Below are 20,778 nucleotides of genomic sequence, written 5' to 3'. Positions count from 1 at the left end.
GGAGGGAGGGAGGGCATTGCAGGTTTCCCCCAGCCTCTGTCTTCTGCCAACAGAGCCCCTTTGTGAGTCCAGGCTGAGAGGAGAGGGGGTGGGGTCACTGGGTCTGGAGCCTCTGCTCCCCAGGACTCTGCCATAGCACCAGCTTGGGTAGGAGCAGGATTTGTGTGCCTATCTGGCATGGTGGCACATCAGCATGTTCACTGCCTCAGCACCGGGGGTGGGGGTGGGGCTGTGGGCTATGAAAATGGCGTGGAATGGAGAAGTCAGAAAAGGCAAGGCAGCATTTTGTGAAACTGTCTGTTGGAGTGGTGAATCTTTCAGCTCACGTTTCCCTGCAGCCCAGGGTTTATTGTATAATTATTGTGTTATTTACACTCATCAGGAACCTAGATGATCTAAGACAAACTAGTAGCTCTGTATTTCATGGTAGTTTCACAGAAATGGCAGGTGCCCAGTAAGGCCACTGTTATTCTGTGTGGGAGCAGTGGAGGGGAAGTTGTGCACATTTATTTTGGGGTGGATAATTGGGGGCACCTGGAAGGCTTGCTGGGGAATCCCCAAGGCCTGTCCTTCTAGTGTTCCATGGGGACACAGCCCCGCCTCCTCGCTGAGTCCTGTGTGGGGTGTCTCCTGTCGGACTCCCCCAGGCCCACAGCTGGGCCTTCTCTTAGACAAGTTGGGAGCTTGCTGGTTCCTGCATAAGACTCGTGATGTGGCTTCGCTCATCAGGGGAGGGGGACAGGTCAACATGGCCCAGCCTACCCGTTGCTGCCTGTTGGAGGTGGGGGTCACATTGCCTCATTTTAATTTTTGTTTTATTTAACCTTTTTTTTTTTTTTTTTTTACTGGTGCCAGGGAGTGAACCCAGGACCTCCTGCATCACTGTAGCACTGAATTGCTTCCTGGTCCCATTTCCTCCCCCCCCCCATTTTATATATTTTTCATATTGTCTAAAGGTTATTAGCGAACTATTGATCAGAACATCATTCCTGGGGCCTGGTGGTGGTGCACCTGGTTGAGTGCACACATTACAGTGTGGAAGGACCTAGGCTCCACCTGTAGTAGAGAGCTTCATAAGTGATGAAACAGTGCTGCAGGTACCTCTCTCTCTCTCCCTCTCTTACCTTTCCCTCTAGATTTCTGTCTCTGTCCAAAATAAATACAATAAATAAAAATTTTAGACAAAAGGATATCATCACTTTAGAAAATTTATTTATTGGATAGAAACAAATTGAGAAGGAAGGGCAGGGGGTGGGGAGAGAGAGGGAGAGACACACCTGCTTCTCCCCTGCAGATGGGGACTAGGGACTCAAACCAGGGTCTTTACACACTTTAATACATGCATGTCACTATGCTCACCACTACCTGGCCCCAACAACATTACTCCTGAGTTGTATTTGGGACTTTATGCATGTAAACCCCATGCTCTGTCTGCTGTACCACTACCTGGATATAGGCTTATACACACGTATGTGTCTATAAACACACACACATATATGTATTGTGCATATGTGTGTATATGTATATATGTTGTCCCCAGAGCTTCACCCTAAACCAATATTTTTAGATAGAAAGGGAGGGAGAAATGGGGAGGGGGGAAGATGAAGTATAACACCAAAACATATGCATTGTGGCGGGGGCCAGGCTTGAACCTGGGTCACACGTGGCAAAGCAGGCACCTTCCCAGGGTAGCTGTCTTACTGGCCACATTTTCTATCTCTTTAGCAAGAGAAATAGAAAGCAAGAGGTAAAGACACACCAGAACCCTGCTCCATCACCCACGCTCCCTTGGTCCTGTCCTTGGTGCTCCCATGTGGAGCTGGGGATCAACCCCAGGGCCTCACATGTGATAAGGCATACACTCTACCCATTGAACCACCTCCCAGGCCCTGCTTTAGAGGTGGACACTGAATTCGTATTGGAGAGCCCAGGACTGCCAGGCGCTGAGATGTGCTCTGAGCTCGTTGCTGCCCTTTCATCCCCCGACTCGTCTTTCCTACCCTGTGCCCACCTGTGATCATATCCTTCCTGGCGCTCTCCAGTAGCAGGTGCACCTCCTCCTTGGGGACACACCCCTTTCCTGCCTCTCTGACTCTTGTTTTGGAAGGAGTCCCTAACACTGCCAGCTCCCGCCCGCTTGGAGGTTCTGGGGTCCCAATTCCTCTGAGTTGACTTGCTTGCAGGTCCCATCTGTGGCATTTAACCCCCACCCCCCAACTCCTAGAATAGCCTCTGCCCGGGACAAGCTCAGGGACACCTGGCAGCTGTGGAGACAACAGGGCTTAAGGGGACCAACACAAGGCTTCGAGGCTGAGGGGACAGGCATGTGGGCCAGTGGCAGCATGTGGGGTAGTAACCTCTCTCTGTTCTTTCTCTTCCAGTGTGCATTTTGATAGAAAACTTGTCCCTTGCCCAGATGCCCTTCAAAGGTGACCCCATTATTGGTAAGTGCTTTTCTTCTCTAGTGACACATGTTGTAGTATTTCCCTATGGAGTTCCTTCAGATTAAAAAATAAGAGCGGGCACCAGCTCAGTAACAAATTTCTGCCAGGGTCCTGAGGGGGATTTCAAGGAGCCATACCTCTCTGCAGGGTTGGGGACCTCCATGGCACAGAGAGGGACACTGTCACCATTGGGCTGTCCTGTCTTTATAGCCATAGAAATTCTGCACCTTCAAAAACAAACAAACCCTGAAGTGACCGGATTCAGCAGCTGTTGCCAAGTGTCGTTCCTAAGTTGAATTTTTGGATCTTCAGTGCCAGGGGCGGGGAGTATTTCTAGAGGGGCAGGTACAGGAAGGACCAGCTGAAGTCTGCAAACGTAATGAAAAAGCAGTCAGAGGAAGCCCCGCACCCCCTGGTGCGGTAGGGTGGGGGGGAGGGACAGCACTGGCTGGCCTAGGTCTCTCCACCATCTGCCTCTCCTGAGGGAGGAGATGCCCCTCCCCCCATGTCAGTGACAGGGTGAAGTGTGTCCTTTTCTTTGACAGAGGGCTGGCAGTGCCTGATCAATGACACCTTGAGAAACCTCCATCTTATCTCAGGCCATTCCAGACAGCAGGTCAAGGTAAGCTAGAATGGTCCAATTTGCACTGGTCAAAAAAAATGGTGTTAGCATTCCCATGGTGTTTCCATGGACGGCAAACACTGAGCCTCCTTCACATGCGCAGTGTGACTGGCAGTGGATGCCTCCCCTTTATTCATTTTTTTTTTTTTGTTAATTCTACTACTATTATTATTTCAGAGCCAGAGCCTGCTTTTTCCATTCAGAGAGAGAGAGAGACATTCACCTTTATGTCTCTGAATTAAAAAAATTCCTATAAGCAGAGACAGAGGAAGAGAGGGCCCTAGCCTCAGCCTCGTCTGGTGCCGCAGTGCCTCCCCTAGGCTCCGCCCTGTGTATCTGCCTCCGCCCTCACAGATAGAGCAGTAGACTTCAGATAGTCTTCATCTCCTCTTCATATTTCCTGGCCTCTCTGCAACTAGCACATACACCCCTATCCCCAATGAGCACATGAGCCTTTGGCCGGACATCCGGCTCCCAAAGTTCTGCCATGTGTGCTTAACCTGCTGCGCTATCGCCCAGCCCCCTGGCCCCCATAGTTCTGCAGGTCAGCAGAGCCCAGCATCAACCACACAGCAGCCATGCTCCACAGAGCACACACGTTTAGAAGGTGCATATCACACCCCAGAAATAGGAATTAAAAGTTCAGATACTCTGTTGGTATTGAGTAGTAGCGCAGTGGGTTAAGTGCAAACTCAAGGACCTGCATAAGGATCCCGGTTCAAGCTCCCGGCTCCCCACCTGTAGGAGTCACTTTACAGGCGGTAAAGCAGGTCTGCAGGTGTCTGTCTTTCTCCTCCCCCTCCCCCGTCTTCCCCTCCTTTCTCCATTTCTCTCTGTCCTATCCAACAACGACATCAATGACAGCAATAATAATAACCACAACAATGATATAAACAACAAGGGCAACAAAAGGGAAAAAAATGGCCTCCAGTAGCAGTGGATTTGTAGTGCAGGCACTGAGCCCCAGCAATAACCCTGGAGGCTAAATAAATAAATAAGTAAATAAATAAATTCAGATACTGTGGCCCCATTTGCTTTCCTGACCACAAATCAGAGAGGACCTCAAATATGAGAATGATGGGTCTTGAGGCCTCACTGGGCAGAGTGCAGGCCTTGCTGGCTGTCTACAGACCAGCCTGGCTTCTACCGGGGACTCATGACCTTCTTGGTTTCAGGAAGCAGCTGTCTCGGCACTGGCTGCTCTCTGCAACGAGTACTACAGGACAGAGTCTGGAGAGGCAGTCCCTGCTGTGCAGAGTGAGTGGCCTGGGTGCTGCCTCCCACCTTCCTGCTGCTGTGTGGATAGGCTGGGGGGCTGGAGAGACCTGGGGAGGAGGCCATCTCGCAAGACCCAGTAGTGGTGGAGGCAGTGGGGGACCTGCTCCCTCCTGCCATTTCACCCCAGTGGAGCACCCACCCTGAGTCCCCAGATACCACAGCGGGAGCTTCACCAGCGGCGGAGCAGTGCTACAGCGCCTCTCCATCTCTTCTGTCTCCCCTTTCCCTCACTTCAGTGTTAGTGTAAATTAGATTGTAGATTTTTTTCTTTTCCTAATCTGTGGCTTCACGCTCCTGGCTCGTTTGTAATTTAGATAGAAGAGTGGGGGTGGAAGGGGGGGAATACCACAGCACTAGAGTTTCCTCTCGGTTTCCTCCAGTGCAGAGGCAACTCCCAGGTGATGCCGAGGTTGTTGTATCCTGTTGGGGTTAAAACAAGAGTAGCCAGGTGATGGTGCACCCCATTAAGTGCACACGTTACCAGGCTCAAGGACCTGGGTTCAAGCCCTCCGGTCCCTTTATGTTAACTTGAAGCTACGTTTATTGTCAGTTTTGGAAGAAATACTCCCATCATTTCCACAAGTACCGGTGTCTCTGGTGAATGAAAAGGGATGTTAGGATTACACTGACCATTCTTAGAATCCTGATGGATTTCCCCAAGAGTGAAATTGTGTTGCTTATGAAAGCATTAAGACCTTACAGAAGTTCTTAAAGATGTCGTACTCAGACCTCTATAAAAATATGTCTGCTTTAGAAGTGTAAAGTTCTGCTTGTTTCTGAAATCTAGAGGGTTTGTCCTGTGAACAGTAGACAGCTTGTGTTTCTTGCCCCCTCTTTTCAGAGGAGCTGATGAAGCAGTTTCTTGCCATGCTCCAGTGCTCAGAGGAGATGACGCGCTGTGGCTTCTCTCTGGCCCTGGGCGCCTTTCCAGGCTTCCTGCTGAAAGGCCACCTCCAGCAGGTGAGCTGCTCCCTTGGACACAGCATTCTAGTGACACTGGGGGAACTGTTCTGTCCACACTCAACAAAAGCAACGAATTCACCAATATGATGCATGTATTTGGTGACAGCTGAGTGAAATGTGACTACTGAGCCCTGGTAGCAAGTCCAGAGAAAGCCGAGGGACTACTTACACAGGGAAAGGGGGTGTGGGTGGGCCCACTCTCACCCAGCCCCTTGGAGGAGCTCAGGGCCTGTGGGCTGCTGCTCTTGCTGGGCAGGAGGGAGTTTCCTGGGAGCATCGAGTGGGTGGGTCTTTGTTGGGAGTGTGCAGGGAGCCACTTCCTGCTGTGACGTGCAGTGAGAACAAGTGTGTGCAAAGCCCCCACTAGCCTCAGACTCCCCTTCAGTGGTGGCTTCCTCCCTTACTCCAGTGCTGTGTGAGGCCCGGAGTGTCTCTGGACACCGCACAGGTGGCGTGAGAAAACAGGAAACAGGCAGTCTAAGAAGTGGGATGCCAGCCATCTGAGAGGAAGGTGAGGTGAGGGTAGAGAAGTCATTGCTGCCTTAAGACACTTGAGGGCACCAGCCAGGGTTTGCTTCGTTGGAAACCAGCTGTCCCCCTGACCCCTTGCCTGGGAATGAGGCTTTGTCTGTGGTCCCCCCCCAGAGGAGAAACCTTCCCCATGCAGAGTGCCGGCTCATGCTTCTGTCCAGGCTGGGGTTCAGGACTGAATTTAGTGAAATCTCATTCTCCAGGTGCTCTGTGGCCTCGCAGCCGTCACCCACATCTCTCCTGAGGATGTGAGCTTTGCAGAGGCCCGGCGGGATGCCCTGAAGGCCATTGCCAGGTGAGCCCTGAAGTCACCTTCCCCTAGACACCCAGGGACAGACATCAGCCAGTCTCTGTGGGAAACCCAGTGCTCAGGGGCTGGGAGGAACGTTCTCAGCTTTCTCCTTATCAGAGAGCACTTCCAGCCCAGGGCTCAAGGCACCTTCTCCTGTTGGGTTCAAGCTCTGGGTTATAATGCAGAGCCTCTAGTGCTTCATGAATGAGAATGGGGAGGGGGGTGCAGTTCATTTCTGTGGCTGCTCCAGAGGAAGAGGAAGCACCCCTCTGTGCCCGTGTGTGTGCACGTGTGTGTGGTGTGTGTGGAGTAGCTTGACCTGTCAAGATGGACATGCACACTGACACACTAGTCCTCTACCCCCAATCTATGGAACCATATGAGGAGGACCCTCTTCTGTTCTCAGCCACATTGGTCCCCTTGCTGGTGGGATGGAAGGTGGGAGGGACTGGCTCTGGCGACCACTAGTGAGACCTAAGAAATGATCCCAGCACTGACTTGGGGGCCATCCCCCTACCCCACCCCACCCCCCGTCCTGACCTGCCCCAGAGCTGGCTGCTCTGCTCACCTTGCCTGGCAGGAAGCACTGCAGGCAAAACTATTGGGCAGGACCCAGAAGCTCACTGTTTGCCCTTCTCAACCCCAGGGTCTGCCAGACAGTGGGTGTGAGCTCAGAGGGTGCGGCGGACCAGGGCCTGTGCCAGCAGAATGTGGCCGGCGTGTACGACTCCCTGCTGGCCTGCCTGCGGGACTACACCACCGATAGCCGTGGTGACGTGGGTGCCTGGTGAGTCTGGATTGCCTCCCCACCAAGTGCTCGAGGCAGGCTGGGGAGGTTCACTTCCCCCTCTGCTGTCCTTCCTCCACCTGTCAACTGAACCAGCAGTCCCTTCTCCAGTCCCCAGAGATGGTGTGCAGCAGGTAGAGTACATGTCTCCCTCTCCCGTGCATGAGGCTCCCATTCTGGAGCACCGTGGACAATACCAGGGAACTCCATAAGGGCCACTTTGGCGTCTGTCCTGTCAGAGTACTACATAGGGGCCGGGTGGTGGTGCACCTGGTTGAGCGTACACATCACAGCATGCAAGGACCTGCTTCTCATCTGCAGGGAGGATGCTTCATAAGGGGCGAAGCAGGGCTGAAGGTGTCTCTTCCCCCTCCCCTCTCAATTTTTTTGTCCTATCCAATAAATTAGAAATAGAAAAGAAAATGGTCACCGGGAGCAGTGGATTCATAGTGCCAGCACCAAGTCCTAGTGAAAACCCTGGTGGCAATAATTAAAAAAATAAAAGATTAAAAATACTACATAAAAGTCAGAGCTGGGAGATAGCTTAGCGTGTGGAGTACGCACTTTGCCACATGTAAGGATCCAAGGCTTCCTGAGTGGAGCAGCCAGGCTGTGGAACTTGGGCATCACACCTCTGCATGTCTACCCAGCCCATTCCCTCCCTCCCCTCACATTGGCACTGTCGCCCACGACTATCCCCGACTCCCGCTCGCTGCCACTGTCCCTCACTGTCACCACACATCTTGTCTCTCATTTCTTGTTGTGCCCTTCACACTATACGTGGTGGGCGCCCCACACTGTCCTGAAAGCTCCCTCCCCACTGCAGGGGTATTATGAAGACAGAGGATCCTTCCTCACATTGTGGCCTCCTCGCTCCATGCCTGGCCAGCTCTGAGGGGACACTGTCAGCCGCTGGGACATCACCATAGCAGCACACTGCTCCTAGAGAAGCCACATTGTCCTGTTTTTCCGTGAATAAATTTTTCTTTCTTTGCAACCAGGCTTATCACTGGGCTATTTCCAACAGCCTTTTTTCTGTCTTCTTTTATTTGACAAAGGGTGAGAGAGAGGGAGAGAACATGAAAAAGATACCTGCAGCATTGGTCAGCTGCTTGTGAAGCTTGCCCCTGCAGGTGGGGACTAAGGACTTGAACCTGAATCCATGAAATCTTTTTCTGGTTTATTCTTTTATGTTTTCTTTTTTATGGAATACTGCTGAATGGCACAATTATCTTCTTCCTGTTCCTCGTCCTCTTCTCCTCCTGTCCACTGAGAGGGAGCTGGCCTAGGAGGGACACCAGAGCACCAGACTCATGGAGTCCCCTGCCCTTGCTCCCCTGTGCTCCCAAGGCTCAGACCCCAGCCCTGAGTATGCTAAGGTGTGTGTTTTACTGGGTGATCTCTCCTGCCCACAGAGATCTCTGCAGTGGGTGTAGGCCACTGCTCCCTGCTCGACCTCCATGGAAGTAGGGTCCCACAGCCAGGCTGTTTCCTGGGGTTTCCAGTTCCTCACACTCCCCCTGCTGGGCCCCGAGTGGAGCTAGGGGTCACCCGTTAGTAGGGTGCAGATCTCTCATCCGCCCATGTCTACAGGGTCAGAGAGGCCGCGATGAGCAGCCTGCTGGACCTCACGCTGCTGCTGGCCAGGGAGCAGCCTGACCTGATCGAGGCCGCCATGTGAGTCCCCTGCGTGCCCCTTCCTTCTCTCCCAGCCTTCCCCTCCTCCCTACCCACGTGGGGCTTCCCAGGGTCCTGGGCCCCTCCATCTTCCGTTTCAGCCTTTTGCCTTCTCTAACTTACCCGCCCTATTGCCCACCCGTCTTGTGTCCCTGTGGGGGTCCCCCATGTGTCAGCTCAGCGTAGGTGCCCTGTGGGGTTTTGCCCTGACCTGAGGGGTGCTCTGGAGCCCCAATGATCCCATCCCACCCACCTGAAACCCCCTAGCCCTGATGACCTGATTGACTACATCCTGGCCATGCTCCCACCTACCTTGTACTCCCGCCGCACTGGCCACGCCCCCACCACTCTCACCCTGCTGACCCTGCGCTGACCACCCTCCAGCTGTAAGCGTGTCTTGTGCGGCCTGGCCCAGCAGGCCAGTGAGAAGATTGACCGTTTCCGTGCGCATGCTGCCCACGTCTTCTTGGCCCTGCTGCACCCTGAGGGCCCTGCCATCCCCCACGTGCCGCACCGTGCGGAGCTGGAGCTGCTGCTGCCCAGGTACAGGGCACCCCGGGGGCCACCCCCACCCCCAGGCTGACAGCACTGCCAGCTGTGGCTTTTCCCTGCAGGTCAGAGGTGGCCTCCGTGAACTGGGCTGCAGCATCCCAGGCCTTCCCGCGAGTCACAAGGCTGCTGGCGCTGCCCACCTACCGCTACCATGTGCTGCTGGGGCTGGTGGTATCCGTAGGTGGCCTGACAGAGTCCACGGTGAGTGGGCCACTGGTGAGGGGGCACTCACAGGTGACAGTGCATCAGGCGCTCAAGGTCCCCACTCCACTGTCCTGGCCACTCTTCTGTGGGTTGGAGCATTTTCTTGGCGTCTCTGCTGGTCTAGGGTCACAGCTCTGATGATGTCCCTTCCCTTCTTCCCACTTGGGCAGGCCCTGGCCCATCCTTTCTGGGACTTTCCTTCTCCAGACTCCTGCTCATAGTCACTGTCCTGTGACACAGGCTGTCCCCTGTGTCTTCCTTCTCAAAGGTCCCTGCAGATCTCTGGGGCCGAGGTGTCACTGTTCTGCCTACAGCTCCTGCCCAGCCCACCAGCCTCCTGCATGGTCCCCAGAGGGTCCATCTTAGACATTCTACACCGGTGGATTCATGGCTTGTGCCACTTTTGGGGGGTGTCTTCACCCCCCACCCACACACGCTCTCTGGACAGGCTGCTCTGGGGCTCTCGAAGACCCTCATGTTCCTGCTGCTGCTTTCGGTCACCCAACTTCTTTCTTGCTGACCATGCTTCCTGCAGCTTGTCATCTGCTATGTACTCCTCCCCCAAACCCTGCCTGGGCTTTTTGTTACTTTTTTTTTTTTTTGTGCCACCAGGGTTATCACTGGGGCTCCCTGCCAGAACTATGAAACCATGGTTCCCAGAAGCCATTTCTCCAGCTGTTTTTTTTTCCCACTTCAGACAGCAAAATTGGGGGCAGGGGATAGAAAAGGAGACAGAAAAATAGATATCTGCAGACCTACTTCACCACTCCTGAAGTATCGCTCTGCCCCACAGGCGGGAAGGAGGGGCTCTAACCCAGGTCCTTGCACTTTGTTAACATGTGCATTTAATAGTGTATGCCACGGCCCTCCCCCTAGTTCCGTAATTTTTATCACCACTTAGTTTTTTTCACACTTGCTGGAGGCCCTGGGTTCACTCCCCCAGGCCTCATTTATAAGCAAGTTAACAGGATTCCCTGTTCTGTACGGTCTCACATGCCAATGTCTTCCTATCAGAGAGGTTTCCTGCTCTGCCCCCTTCTTCCTCAGGCCAGCCCTGGCTTTGGGGGCCAGCCATGCAATGACTGGGGACGTTCAGCTGTGACATGCTGCCCTGCGGTTTGCTGTTGTTCCTGCCCAGGCTGCAGGGCTCCATGTGGCTACAGTCTAGATTCTTCTGGCCTAGCTCCTGAGTCTGTGGTCACAGGAGGGCCTGTGGTCTAGTCAGGACTGGGAGGCCTCACTGAGACCTTGACCTTGGCAGACTCCCTGTGGGGAACATGGGTACTAAGCACTCAGGCTGAGTTACAGTCAGTCTCAGTTCTGGGGTGGCACCACGGCTCTGTTAGGACCTTACTATGGGCAACTCCATCTCAGCTCATAGTGGACATCTGAGTCCCCTACCCTGCAGGCTAGGGAAGCCTGTGTCCCTGGGTGCGAGATGTTCTTCTGCCTTTCAGGTCAGATACTCCACGCAGAGTCTCTTTGAGTTCATGGAGGGGATCCAGAGTGACCCCAAAGCCCTAGAGGACTTCAGTGGGGCCCTGCTGCAGGTCTTCGAGGACAACCTTCTGAACGAGAGGTAAGAGTGGTGGCTTCTCATACCTGTGCTTCTCTGCAGAGTTTGGGGGGATGGGGCCCCAGCCAGCTGAGGGGTGACCCCCACACACACAGGGCCCCAGGCCAGATGCCTCCTGCTGGCACTTTGTCAGTGGAGTTAGGCTTCTGCTTCCACACAAGTCATGGTGGAAAACATGAGGGAGGCCACTACTAACAGACGCAGGTGGCAGAGGTGGGGATCACAGACCTGCTTTCTGAAGGTTCCTGTGTTCTGTATCCTGTGTGGCACAGGGCCCTGACCTCAGAACTGGGGAGAATTGACATCTTAATGCACAGCAGACCCTCCAACTGAGGCCATTTCACTCAACTCCCCTAACAAATAGAAATTGTGAGGCTGGGTCCAGGTGGTGGCCATTAAGTTGAACACACGCATTACCATGTGCAATGACCTGGGTTCGAGCCCCCAGCCTCCACCTGCAGATGGGAAGCTTCATGAGCAGTGAATCGGGTCTGCAGGTTTTTCTCTTCCCTCTCTCCCTGACTCCCCCTCCTCTCTCAATTTCTCTCTGTCCTGTCAAATGAAAATAATTTTTAAAAATTGGGATGTGATTCACAATTGTGAATGACTCATGGAATGTTATTTGAGGACCTACTTCTGTCTTGTGTGGCTTTACTGAAAGCTGCTGTTTCTGAGCCCCATGGTGGTTGTCTCATGAGCAGCTCCAGGGCCTTCCTCCCCCTCTTCTCATTGGGGTGTCTCCCTGCAGGGTGTCTGTGCCGCTGCTGAAGACACTGGACCAGATGCTGGCCAATGGCTGCTTTGAGGTCTTCACCACCGAGGAAGAGTAAGTGCCTGTCCCCTCTGCCCTCAGCCCTGTGCTGGTGCTGCTAAGGGCGCACCTGTGAGAGGCAGCCCCAGAGGGGGTGTAGCTGTTAGGAGTGGACAGGCCCTCGCCCTGCACCCAGGCTGTGGGGTGGTGTGGGGGGCAGGCAAGAGGCAGACACAAGCAACTGTCTGCTGGCAGTCAGGGGAGAGAAAGGGGCCCCATGGAGCCCTGTGACTGTCACATGTGTGGACTCCAGCCTGGGAAGAGAGGGAAGGGGGCCTGTGGACATGCAGGAGTCCTAGGGGCTCCTTGGCCAGGTGCAGTCCCTTTGTCTGCATGGTGATGTGCTGGGTCAGACGCTCTCAGCTGTTATGAATACTAGTGCTGTGATGAATGGGAGTGCCGCTCGCACTTGAAACGAGCACTTTTGAATTCTTCAGATGCCCAGAACTGGGAAAACTGGACTGTGTGCACTGATTATTTGAGGACTTTTTACTCTGCTTTCCATAGTGGCTGTACTGGGTTGCATTCACACCCGCAGCACCCAAGCCTTCCCTTCTCTCTGCACCTGCTGCTGCATGTATTTGGGGCCATTGGCATTTTCCTGGGTGTGGGCTGAGTGCTCAGTGTGTTTAGATTGGCATCTCCCGGCTAACACCTTCCCACATGCCACTGGCACATTGTCTTTGCTAAAATGCAGGTCTTCTATTTTTTTTAAATATTTATTTTCCGTTTTGTTGCCCTTGTCTTTTGTTTTTATTGTTGTTATTAATATTGTTGGATAGGACAGAGAGAAATGGAGAGGAGGGGAAGACAGAGCGTGGCAGAGAAAGATAGACACCTGCAGACCTGCTTCACCGCTTCTGAAGCAACTCCCCTGCAGGTGGGGAGCTGGGGACTCGAACCGGGATCCTTACACTGGTCCTTGCGCAAGGTTAACCCTCTGCGCTACCACCTAACACCCCCCCCCCCGGTCCATTTTTAAATCAAGACTTTGTTATTGAGATGTATGAGTTCCTCACGTATGTTGGATCCTTTACAATTTTTATAGTGTTTCACACTGACTGACTTAACCTTGTTGGGTGTTAGAACTGTGTTTGGGGGACATTCTGCCTTCATGTGAGATGTTAGCCTTTAGGAGAGTGGACAGAATGGAATGTAGCACATATTTCCCTGGCTTGAAAATTTCAGAATAAAATTGCATACTCCTTGGTGTGACTATAGTGGTTTCTTTCTTTCTAAGTCTGCCTGTTCTTGCTTGGTTTTCTGAGGACTTTGTATTTTGGTGCTTCCAGACTTGGGATTGCATCTTGTTAGTAATGACCTTTCCTTTCTGGGACACTTCATCGTGTCTAAATATGGCTGCATCCGCTTTCATGTCCTATATTCTGTGTGTCTGTTGTTGGTTCGTCTCTTAAAACAAGCCCCCAGGGGGTTGGGCGGTAGCGCAGCGGGTTAAGCGCACATGGCGCAAAGCACAAGGACCCGTCTAAGGATCCCGGTTCGAGACCCCGGCTCCCCACCTGCAGGGGAGTCGCTTCACAGGTGGTGAAGCAGGTCTGCAGGTGTCTATCTTTCTCTCCCCCTCTCTGTCTTCCCCTCCTCTCTCCATTTCTCTCTGTCCTATCCAACAACGAACAACATCAACAACAACAATAACCACAAGGCTACAACAACAACAAGGGCAACAAAAGGGGGGGAAATGGCTTCTAGAAGCAGTGGATTCATGGTGCAGGCACTGAGCCCCAGCAAGAACCCTGGAGACAACAACAACAACAACAAAAAACAAGCCCCCAGATACTCTTTTCTGGCAGTTAGCTTATTCTTTCAGCCTTAACTCTGGCACCTGCCTATGTTTCCACCACATCTCTGCTCCCTGCCTCATTTTTTTTCAGTTTAGTTAATAAGTTTATTACTGTTTTAATTTTTCCCCTCCCATACTCAGGACTTACTGTTCTTTCCTGTTGATCTTAAATCTGTGGCTTCATTTATTTCCAGAAAATTCTTAGGCATCACAGTATTTTCAGGTTTCAACCCCATTCCTTCCTGTCCATGGTTCTGGGCCTCCCATGGTAAACAGTGGGGTTTCCACACCTGTCCTTGGGGCTCCCACGGGTACTGCATGAATGGGAGTGGGCTTCCCTGGGATCGTCCCCTCCTGTCAGCAGGAAGGAGGTACAGGGTCACCCATCTTGGCTGGGTCAGCTCCCCAGGTGGGCCTGGTGACAGGCTGGTTGTCCACCCAGAGGCTGGCCACACTGGCTGGGTCCCGCACACAAAGACAGTCATCAGAGAGTGTCAGCCGTTCCAGGGCCACTCCTGTCAGAGACATGAGGCAAGTGAACTCTGTCCCCTGCTGGGCTTGTTGAAGAGCAAGGAGGTCACTGTCCAAGCTCACTCCCTGGTCTCCTGCACCTTGTAGCCACCCTTTCTGCACAAAGCTGCTTACACTTTGCAAGGAAGAGATCAAGAAGTCCAAGGACGTGCAGAAGCTGCGGGCCAGCATTGCCGTGTGAGTCCCACCCCCGGGGGTTGGGGGGCAGCTCCGCGCTGTCCCTCAGAGCGTAATGCAGTGACACGCAGACCCAGCAGGGCAGGAAGCCACTTCCTGATGGCCAGACCGTGGACACAGGGCCTGCAGGAAGGGGGGATGGGCACACGGGCAGCAGTTCTAACACGCCGGGCAGTGGCATCTGATGTACTGTGTACACAGCTGGCAGTGCCCACCCAGCCACACTGGCACCAGGCAGGGTGACAGCACCCTTGAGTCTTGGGTGCCCTACCACTGGTGTCCCACCCCCCAGGTTCTGTGGCCTGGTGCCGTTCCCAGGCGGTGTCCGGAAGAAGGTGCTGCTACAGCTGTTCCTGCTCCTCTGTCACCCCTTCCCCATGGTGAGTGTCCACGGGGTTCCCCCGTGCCCCCAGGTGACAGACAGAGGCCCAGGGCATGGTGGGCTACGGGCTTCCTCTGCTGCGTGGCCTGGCGTCATGGGCACAGTGGTGGGAGCCTCCTGGCTGCACAGGCCCCATTACTTGTGGCAGTGCCCCACCCAGAGGTGACGGTGGCTGCAGAGACTGGCTGAGGGTGGGCGGTGTAGTGACTCAGATCACACCTGGAAACACCCAAAGTCACCCCCTCCCCCATCAGGACAAAGAATTCTCTCACCCTCTGGTTGAAAACATGATCCCCAAATAATGGGGGGAGAAGAGGGGAGGAACCACTGAATATAAAGCACTCATCTCAAAACAGTGTCCAGAGAGTCACCCAGGGAAACTCCAGGCTACCAGAAACAGAGGCTCCTGTTCCTCAACCCTCCCTCATGGGTGTGACAGGCCCTGAGTGCTCAGTGCTGTGTGCCCCGGGCCTAGCTGGGATGGACAAAAGTACCGAGGCACTTTGAGGACCAGGCGCCACCTCCTGTGCACAACGCTCCTTCCCCTGCTATGGCTACGCGTCCAGTTAGACGTGAAGTCTGCATCCCCCCAGAGTGTGGGGAGGGTTCCTTGGCCATGCATGGTACCTGTTGTCACCTCCCTCGCGGTGCTTCTGTCCTGTGCAGATCCGCAAGACCACAGCCGGTCAGGTGTACGAGACGCTGCTCACCTACGGGGACACGCTGGATGCAGACGCCCTGGAGGAGGCCCTGACGGTGCTCAGCAATACAGCCTGGTGAGTCCTGGGCTGGGTCCCAGCCACTCATGCGTCCTCTGGGTCACTCCCATCTACCACACAGGCACACGAGTCCTCTGAGTCCCCCCAAGCCCTCAGCGCCCACCCCTCTCCTCAGGTTTACCTGGAGTGGTGGGGAGGTGGTCACCTTCTCATATCCAGCGAGGGGCTGGGTACATTCCCAGGTTTTTGGGCGAAACCCTCAGATCATATGATGGAACCTTGGATATGTTTGTAAGTGAAAAGATGGCCTTAGTCCCAGTTGGCGGTCAAGACTTAGGCTCTCTCTCTGTGGCTTAGCTCTGGGTGCTCACAGGAGTCAGCACCCTTCCCCCGTGCTCTCTCAGTGAGTTCACTGGGTGGGTGAGTTGGGGGGGGGGGGGGGACAGGCACAGCTTCTGCCCCCGAACCTCACAGGGAAGAATTCAGGACCATCAGTCAAGGAACACAGCAAGTCCAAGGGAGCATAGGCCCTTGGATACTCATGCCTCACGTGCATGAGTTTTGTAAGAGAAAACTCAGTAGCCAGCTCCTGCCCTAGCCAGCCAGGGCCCCAACAGATGGATGGGCTCAAAGCTTTACTTCCAGTGCCATCTCCAGAACTGCTGGGGGTGGGGGAGGCGAGGGGCAGCCTCTGAAGGTGGTGGTCTGAAGCAGAAGGGGCCTGGAGGCTGCTACAGGACACATGCGGTGATGCTAGCACTGCGGGCCCTGCACGCGTGCCGTGGGCTCTGTGAGGGTCGGTGCAAGGACACGTGGTGAACTCGGGCTTTTTCTTCACAGTAGTAATAGTAATCGCTGGAAGCAGACTGATATCCAGAGCCATGGTGTTGCTAAACATGGGTCTTTTATTTTTATCAAACCCAGGCTACATTCCCCAGCCCCAATTTTCATTTTTAATGGGAGCTAGTAAACAAACAGCTTTCAGAGTCCAAAGTTTTAGAGGGACTGGGCAGTGGCTCATCAAGCCCTTGCTCCCCACCTGTAGGGGGGATGTTTCACAGTGAGGAGCAGGGCTGTAGGTGTCTTTCCCCCTCCCCCCTCAATTTCTCTGTCCTATCAAATAAAAAATGATTATTATTCTTAGAAAATCATGGTGAGATGTGTACTTCCTTTCCTGCTATGGGCCTTATTCCGTGCTGCTATGGGGCTTATCTTCCTGTAGGACCCCAGGAGAGGGCTCTGAGGCAGAATCCTGCCTGTTGTCCCGGGCTTCTGCAGGACAGAAGTGGTGCCAGTAGGTTCAGCTCATGGCTAAAGTTGCTTTTGTGTTGTCTTCCATCCCCACCCCACCCAGGGATGCAGAGCTTCCACTCGTGAGAGAACAGCGGAATCGCCTGTGTGACCTCTTCCATGTGCCCAGACCCCAGCTGGTCCCCAAGGTGAGCTCATCCCACCTCCCCAAGGCTGTGCGGGGCCCTAGGCCCATCTCTACTCGGCCTCCAAATACAGCTGCAGGAAGGTATGTCCTGAGTGCCAGGAACCCACCCGGAGACACAGGTGCCACTCAGCACACAGGTCCTGGTCCCCGGCACTGTGATGAGCACTGTACTCACTGCCACACAGCCTGTCTACCACCTGGAGTGGCCTCAGGCTGCTGGGCTCGCCTGCCTGTGCTCTGGGTAGGTGACCCAGGAGGGGACTTGCCATAGAAGTTCAGAGTGACGGTGTGTGTGCTGGCGATGCCTTTTCTGTCACCAGTGGCCATCTGGACATTTTCTCTCTCAGCCTCTCTGAATCTTATGTGTCTGCTCTGGCAGTGTCTTCTGGTGCATTTCCTAGGGTTCATTCCATATTCTGATGTGTAGAAATCTGCCTTCTCTCCCCTAGACCTTCCCCTGCTTGTGGTATACACCCATATGCTTTCTTCTGGACGCTGCATTCTTTGCTGTTTGAGACCTGCAGTCTCTCTGGAATTGGCTTTTGCATGAGACGAGGGGTGGATGCACATCTGGTGTGAGAGGCTGGACACACTCCCACGTGTAGCTGAGCCAGCTCCATTCTGTCAGCGCTGTTGTAGTTGGGGCCACGTGTGGCTCTCAGGTGCCCCGTCTTTCTGGCTCAGCCATGGCATGAGGTCATTCACCTTCAGGACTGTCTGGAACCCTCTTGGCCCCTGTGGTGTAGCCCTCACCGCTGGGCGTGGGGCAGCATCTGCAGTAGAATGTTGCATGCAATAGTGTTCTATTTGCATTTAATTTATTAATATGTTAACTATTGGCTTACTTGGTTCTATAGCTCTTAGCTCTCTCTATTACATTTGTTTCTTTTCTTATCTGTATCCAAGTTAACTTTTTATTATTCTCCTCCTCCCTTTTTACTGAGGTGGCATTAGTTTACAAGACTGCATTTGTTTCAGAAGCATGGTTGCACACCTCTTGCAGTGTATGTGAGATGGTGTCAGGTCCACTGTCCTACCTCAGCTCTGAAGTCTGGGCCAATTTTGTCCCCTTGCCTCATTTACTTCATGTTGGAATTTTCCTTTTATGCAAGCCTTTATAAAGTTTTTTTTTTCTATTTTGTTGGATAGGACAGAGGGAGCTAGGTATCTGCAGATGTGCTTCGCCTCTCATGGGGTCCCTCTCTGCAGGTGAGGAGTGGGGGCATGAACCTGGATCCCTGAGCATGGCAATGCGTGTGCTCAGCTGGGTGTGCCACCATCTCTAAAATATTTCAGGCCAGTTGCTCTATTCCTCACTTCTGTGATTGCGTCAGGACTTTTCTCATACTTTAACTCTGTTGAATTTCTTTTTCATCAGTTTCATCAGTGAGCATCTTAGAACCTCTTGACTTTGTTTTTGCTACTGCCTCTGAGCCGTCCCCTCACCAGCTCCTCATCAGGCACCCTTCCACATACAGGTGGGCCCTGGTACCTGGTCAGCCTTAGGACAGCACCGGCTTCCCCAGATACAAGCATTCACAGTTTTATTCAGGACAGTTTACACCCAGCTAGATATGAAGCTGCCTGACTCCAGACACCCAGGAGCGGGGAGGGGAGGGAGACGGCACTGACTATGCCTCTGTCTTCCACAGACTGGCGCCTGCTGATCCAGTCCTGGCAGTGCAGGCTCCCCCCCCACCCCCGCTCACTGTGGAGGACCCACGCAGTCTCAGCCGCTGCCTGTACCCAGGGACTCTGCCTGCATCTCTTGGCCGGGAGTGGGGCTGTTGTCCTAACCTCCCACCTGCATTTTATAAAATCATGTGCTGAGCAGCTCTGCATCTCTGTTTGCTGGCAGTGCCGGGGAGGGAGGCTGCTCCTGGAGGGGTGTGGTCCCAGACAGACACAGTGCTGCTGGTCAGGTGCCATGAGGCCAGAGCAGTGGTCACACTGGTGTCTGTGGACCCTCTGGTAGCCTCACATAGCCTGAGAGGCCACAGGGGCTCCCAGCATGCATCCCGCTGGTATGCCGGGTTCCCTGGTAGAACAAGGAGATGTCACAGTGACACCACCTTCCTGAAGAGGCTGTGGCTATCTCCCCACTCAGGATAGAGAAGGGGAGACACCCTCCATGGGGCTGGCTGCCATGGGAGCCGTGAGCAGCCCCAGTTCCCAGGGCAGCACTCCCATCCATGGGGTGCAGTTGGGTCTGACATTGAGACAGGTGGACAGCTGCAGAGCCCAGTGAGTGTGAAGATGCTGCTAGTACTGCGGTCACTGTGGCCACAGCCCAAGACTTTCTGCAGGACACGCTGGTGTCTACATCCTAGCCTGGCGGTAGAGCTTCACCCCTGAGAGAAGCCTTGTCAGGCTTGTGGGAGCTTCCACTGCAGACAAAAGCTGAAGCCAGGGACCTCTGACGGGTAGTGGCCATCTAGCCTCTGGCCACATGCGGCCACCCTTCCCAGTGGTACAAGGACGGGGAGTGAGTGTCTACAGAGCAGAACTTGGACTCAGCTGCAGAGAACCAAGCAAGCAGCATTGAGAAAGGAGGCTCTGCTTGTAGTTAGCAGCCAGGCCTCAGGATGCTAGAGCAGCAATTGTCTTAAGACGGAGAGTCTGGTCAGTCACTGGCTGGCCTGGGATCGCTGGCAATGAGACAGGTGCAGTGGGCAGAGCACATGCCTTCCATGCACGAGGCCAAGGGCAGCACCAGATGGAGCTCCGTGACGGTGGAGGTTGGTGTCTTCTCCCTAACTAAAGAAACAGTGTGTGAGGGAATAGCTCACCTGGTAGGGTGCGTGAGATGGTTCAAGCCCTGGCACCACATGGGAGCACCATGGCCCTGGTGCTGTGTTGTCTCTAACTCTGCCCTTCTCCTGTCTAAGTTTTAAAATTCCTGGAAACAATGGCATTGCACACATGCGGGGCCCCAGCATGCCCCCCACCCCAACACACATGGGGAGATGGCTGCTCACAGACTAACACAGGTGAGGCCTTTGGCTCATTCCTAGATACCACATAAAATAGAACATCTAGGGAGTCGGCAGTAGCACAGCGGGTTAAGCGCATGTGGTGCAAAGCGCAAGGACCATCATAAGGATCCCGGTTCGAGCCCCCCGCTCCCCACCTGCTGAGGAGTCACTTCATAGGTGGTGAAGCAGGTCTGCAGGTGTCTATCTTTCTCTCCCCCTCTCTGGCTTCCCCTCCTTTCTACATTTCTCTCTATCCTGTCTAACAATGACATCAACAACAATAATAACTACAATAATAGAAAACAAAAAGGGAAAATAAATATAAATAAATATTAAAAAAAAAAGAGAGAGAACATCTACCCCCAGCCTCTAGTTGTCAGCTCAGGAAGCCAAACATCTGTCCCTAAAGCAGCTGGCCTGAAATGTCCAGATGTGGCAGTGATGACAGCTTACTTTCAACTCAGGACCAGACAGGCCCTTGGGACTCCCCTCCACCCTCTGCCCAACACGAAGTGCTTTACACCGTCAGGTTTCACCCACAGCTGGTCAGATGCAGACACCCTGCCAACGTCCCTCTGTCCCCCGCACTTACCTGGGAACAGCCACTGTGGCCACTGGTCAGCTGAAGTGGAGGAAGTCTTGGCCCTCCTGTAGCTGCAGGGATCCCAGGTTCTCCTCGAAGGCACCTCCTGTAAGGTCCTATGAGGGCAGGGGTGATGATGGGCCTGCCACAGCCTCCACAGACTCTCCTTGGGACCACAGCTGCGTGTGTCCCATGTCCGGCTTTCCTAGAGTCTCCAGGAGCCAGCCCCCCACCACTGGGAGGGAAACCCACTCCATCTCTGTCCTGACCTAAGAAGGCAGGGCGCTGGGAGACCCTTGGGTGGGCCCCTAAGTCATCTCTCAGCCAATGCCCTGGTGCTGACATTGTCCAGATCCTCTAAACTCAGCAGCTGCAAAGGCTGCCCCTGGCAGAAGCCAGAAAGGCCCTGGGTCTTCGAGGCCCCCACATCTGCCC

The 20,778-nt window shown here is 53.9% G+C and overlaps 2 protein-coding genes across 11 annotated transcripts in view; one reads left to right on the top strand and one right to left on the bottom strand.

The window, feature by feature from the left end:
- The window catches only part of TBCD (tubulin folding cofactor D), a 176,579-nt gene extending 157,961 nt beyond the window's left edge, over positions 1-18,618 (top strand). For 5 of the 6 annotated variants that reach the window (XM_060171682.1, XM_060171680.1, XM_060171681.1 and 2 more), the window contains 16 exons: positions 2,382-2,444; positions 2,990-3,066; positions 4,242-4,323; positions 5,186-5,304; positions 6,042-6,133; positions 6,777-6,917; positions 8,511-8,594; positions 8,979-9,137; positions 9,209-9,347; positions 10,808-10,929; positions 11,675-11,752; positions 14,157-14,246; positions 14,539-14,626; positions 15,295-15,404; positions 16,702-16,786; positions 18,438-18,618. In XM_060171682.1, the coding sequence (XP_060027665.1) occupies positions 2,382-2,444; positions 2,990-3,066; positions 4,242-4,323; positions 5,186-5,304; positions 6,042-6,133; positions 6,777-6,917; positions 8,511-8,594; positions 8,979-9,137; positions 9,209-9,347; positions 10,808-10,929; positions 11,675-11,752; positions 14,157-14,246; positions 14,539-14,626; positions 15,295-15,404; positions 16,702-16,786; positions 18,438-18,452 (1,544 nt within the window). In that variant the 3' untranslated portion in view covers positions 18,453-18,618. Of the gene's footprint in view, positions 1-2,381; positions 2,445-2,989; positions 3,067-4,241; positions 4,324-5,185; positions 5,305-6,041; positions 6,134-6,776; positions 6,918-8,510; positions 8,595-8,978; positions 9,138-9,208; positions 9,348-10,807; positions 10,930-11,674; positions 11,753-14,156; positions 14,247-14,538; positions 14,627-15,294; positions 15,405-16,701; positions 16,787-17,934; positions 17,995-18,437 lie in introns of all 6 variants that reach the window. The other variant, XM_060171679.1, reaches the window with a different exon arrangement.
- B3GNTL1 (UDP-GlcNAc:betaGal beta-1,3-N-acetylglucosaminyltransferase like 1) overlaps positions 18,313-20,778 on the bottom strand; it is a 75,446-nt gene continuing 72,980 nt past the window's right edge. For 4 of the 5 annotated variants that reach the window (XM_060171684.1, XM_060171687.1, XM_060171686.1 and 1 more), the window contains one exon: positions 20,352-20,459. Coding sequence is in view for 1 of the 5 variants with exons in the window: in XM_060171685.1 (XP_060027668.1) it covers positions 20,379-20,459 (81 nt within the window). In the remaining 4 variants the exon portion in view is untranslated. Of the gene's footprint in view, positions 19,543-20,351; positions 20,460-20,778 lie in introns of those variants that run through there. The other variant, XM_060171685.1, reaches the window with a different exon arrangement.

Source organism: Erinaceus europaeus, chromosome 14 (genome assembly GCF_950295315.1).
Source record: "Erinaceus europaeus chromosome 14, mEriEur2.1, whole genome shotgun sequence".
Classification (NCBI taxonomy): Eukaryota; Metazoa; Chordata; class Mammalia; order Eulipotyphla; family Erinaceidae; genus Erinaceus; species Erinaceus europaeus.
Note: the sequence above shows the minus strand (reverse complement) of the source record. Positions and strands in the feature narration are given on the sequence as shown.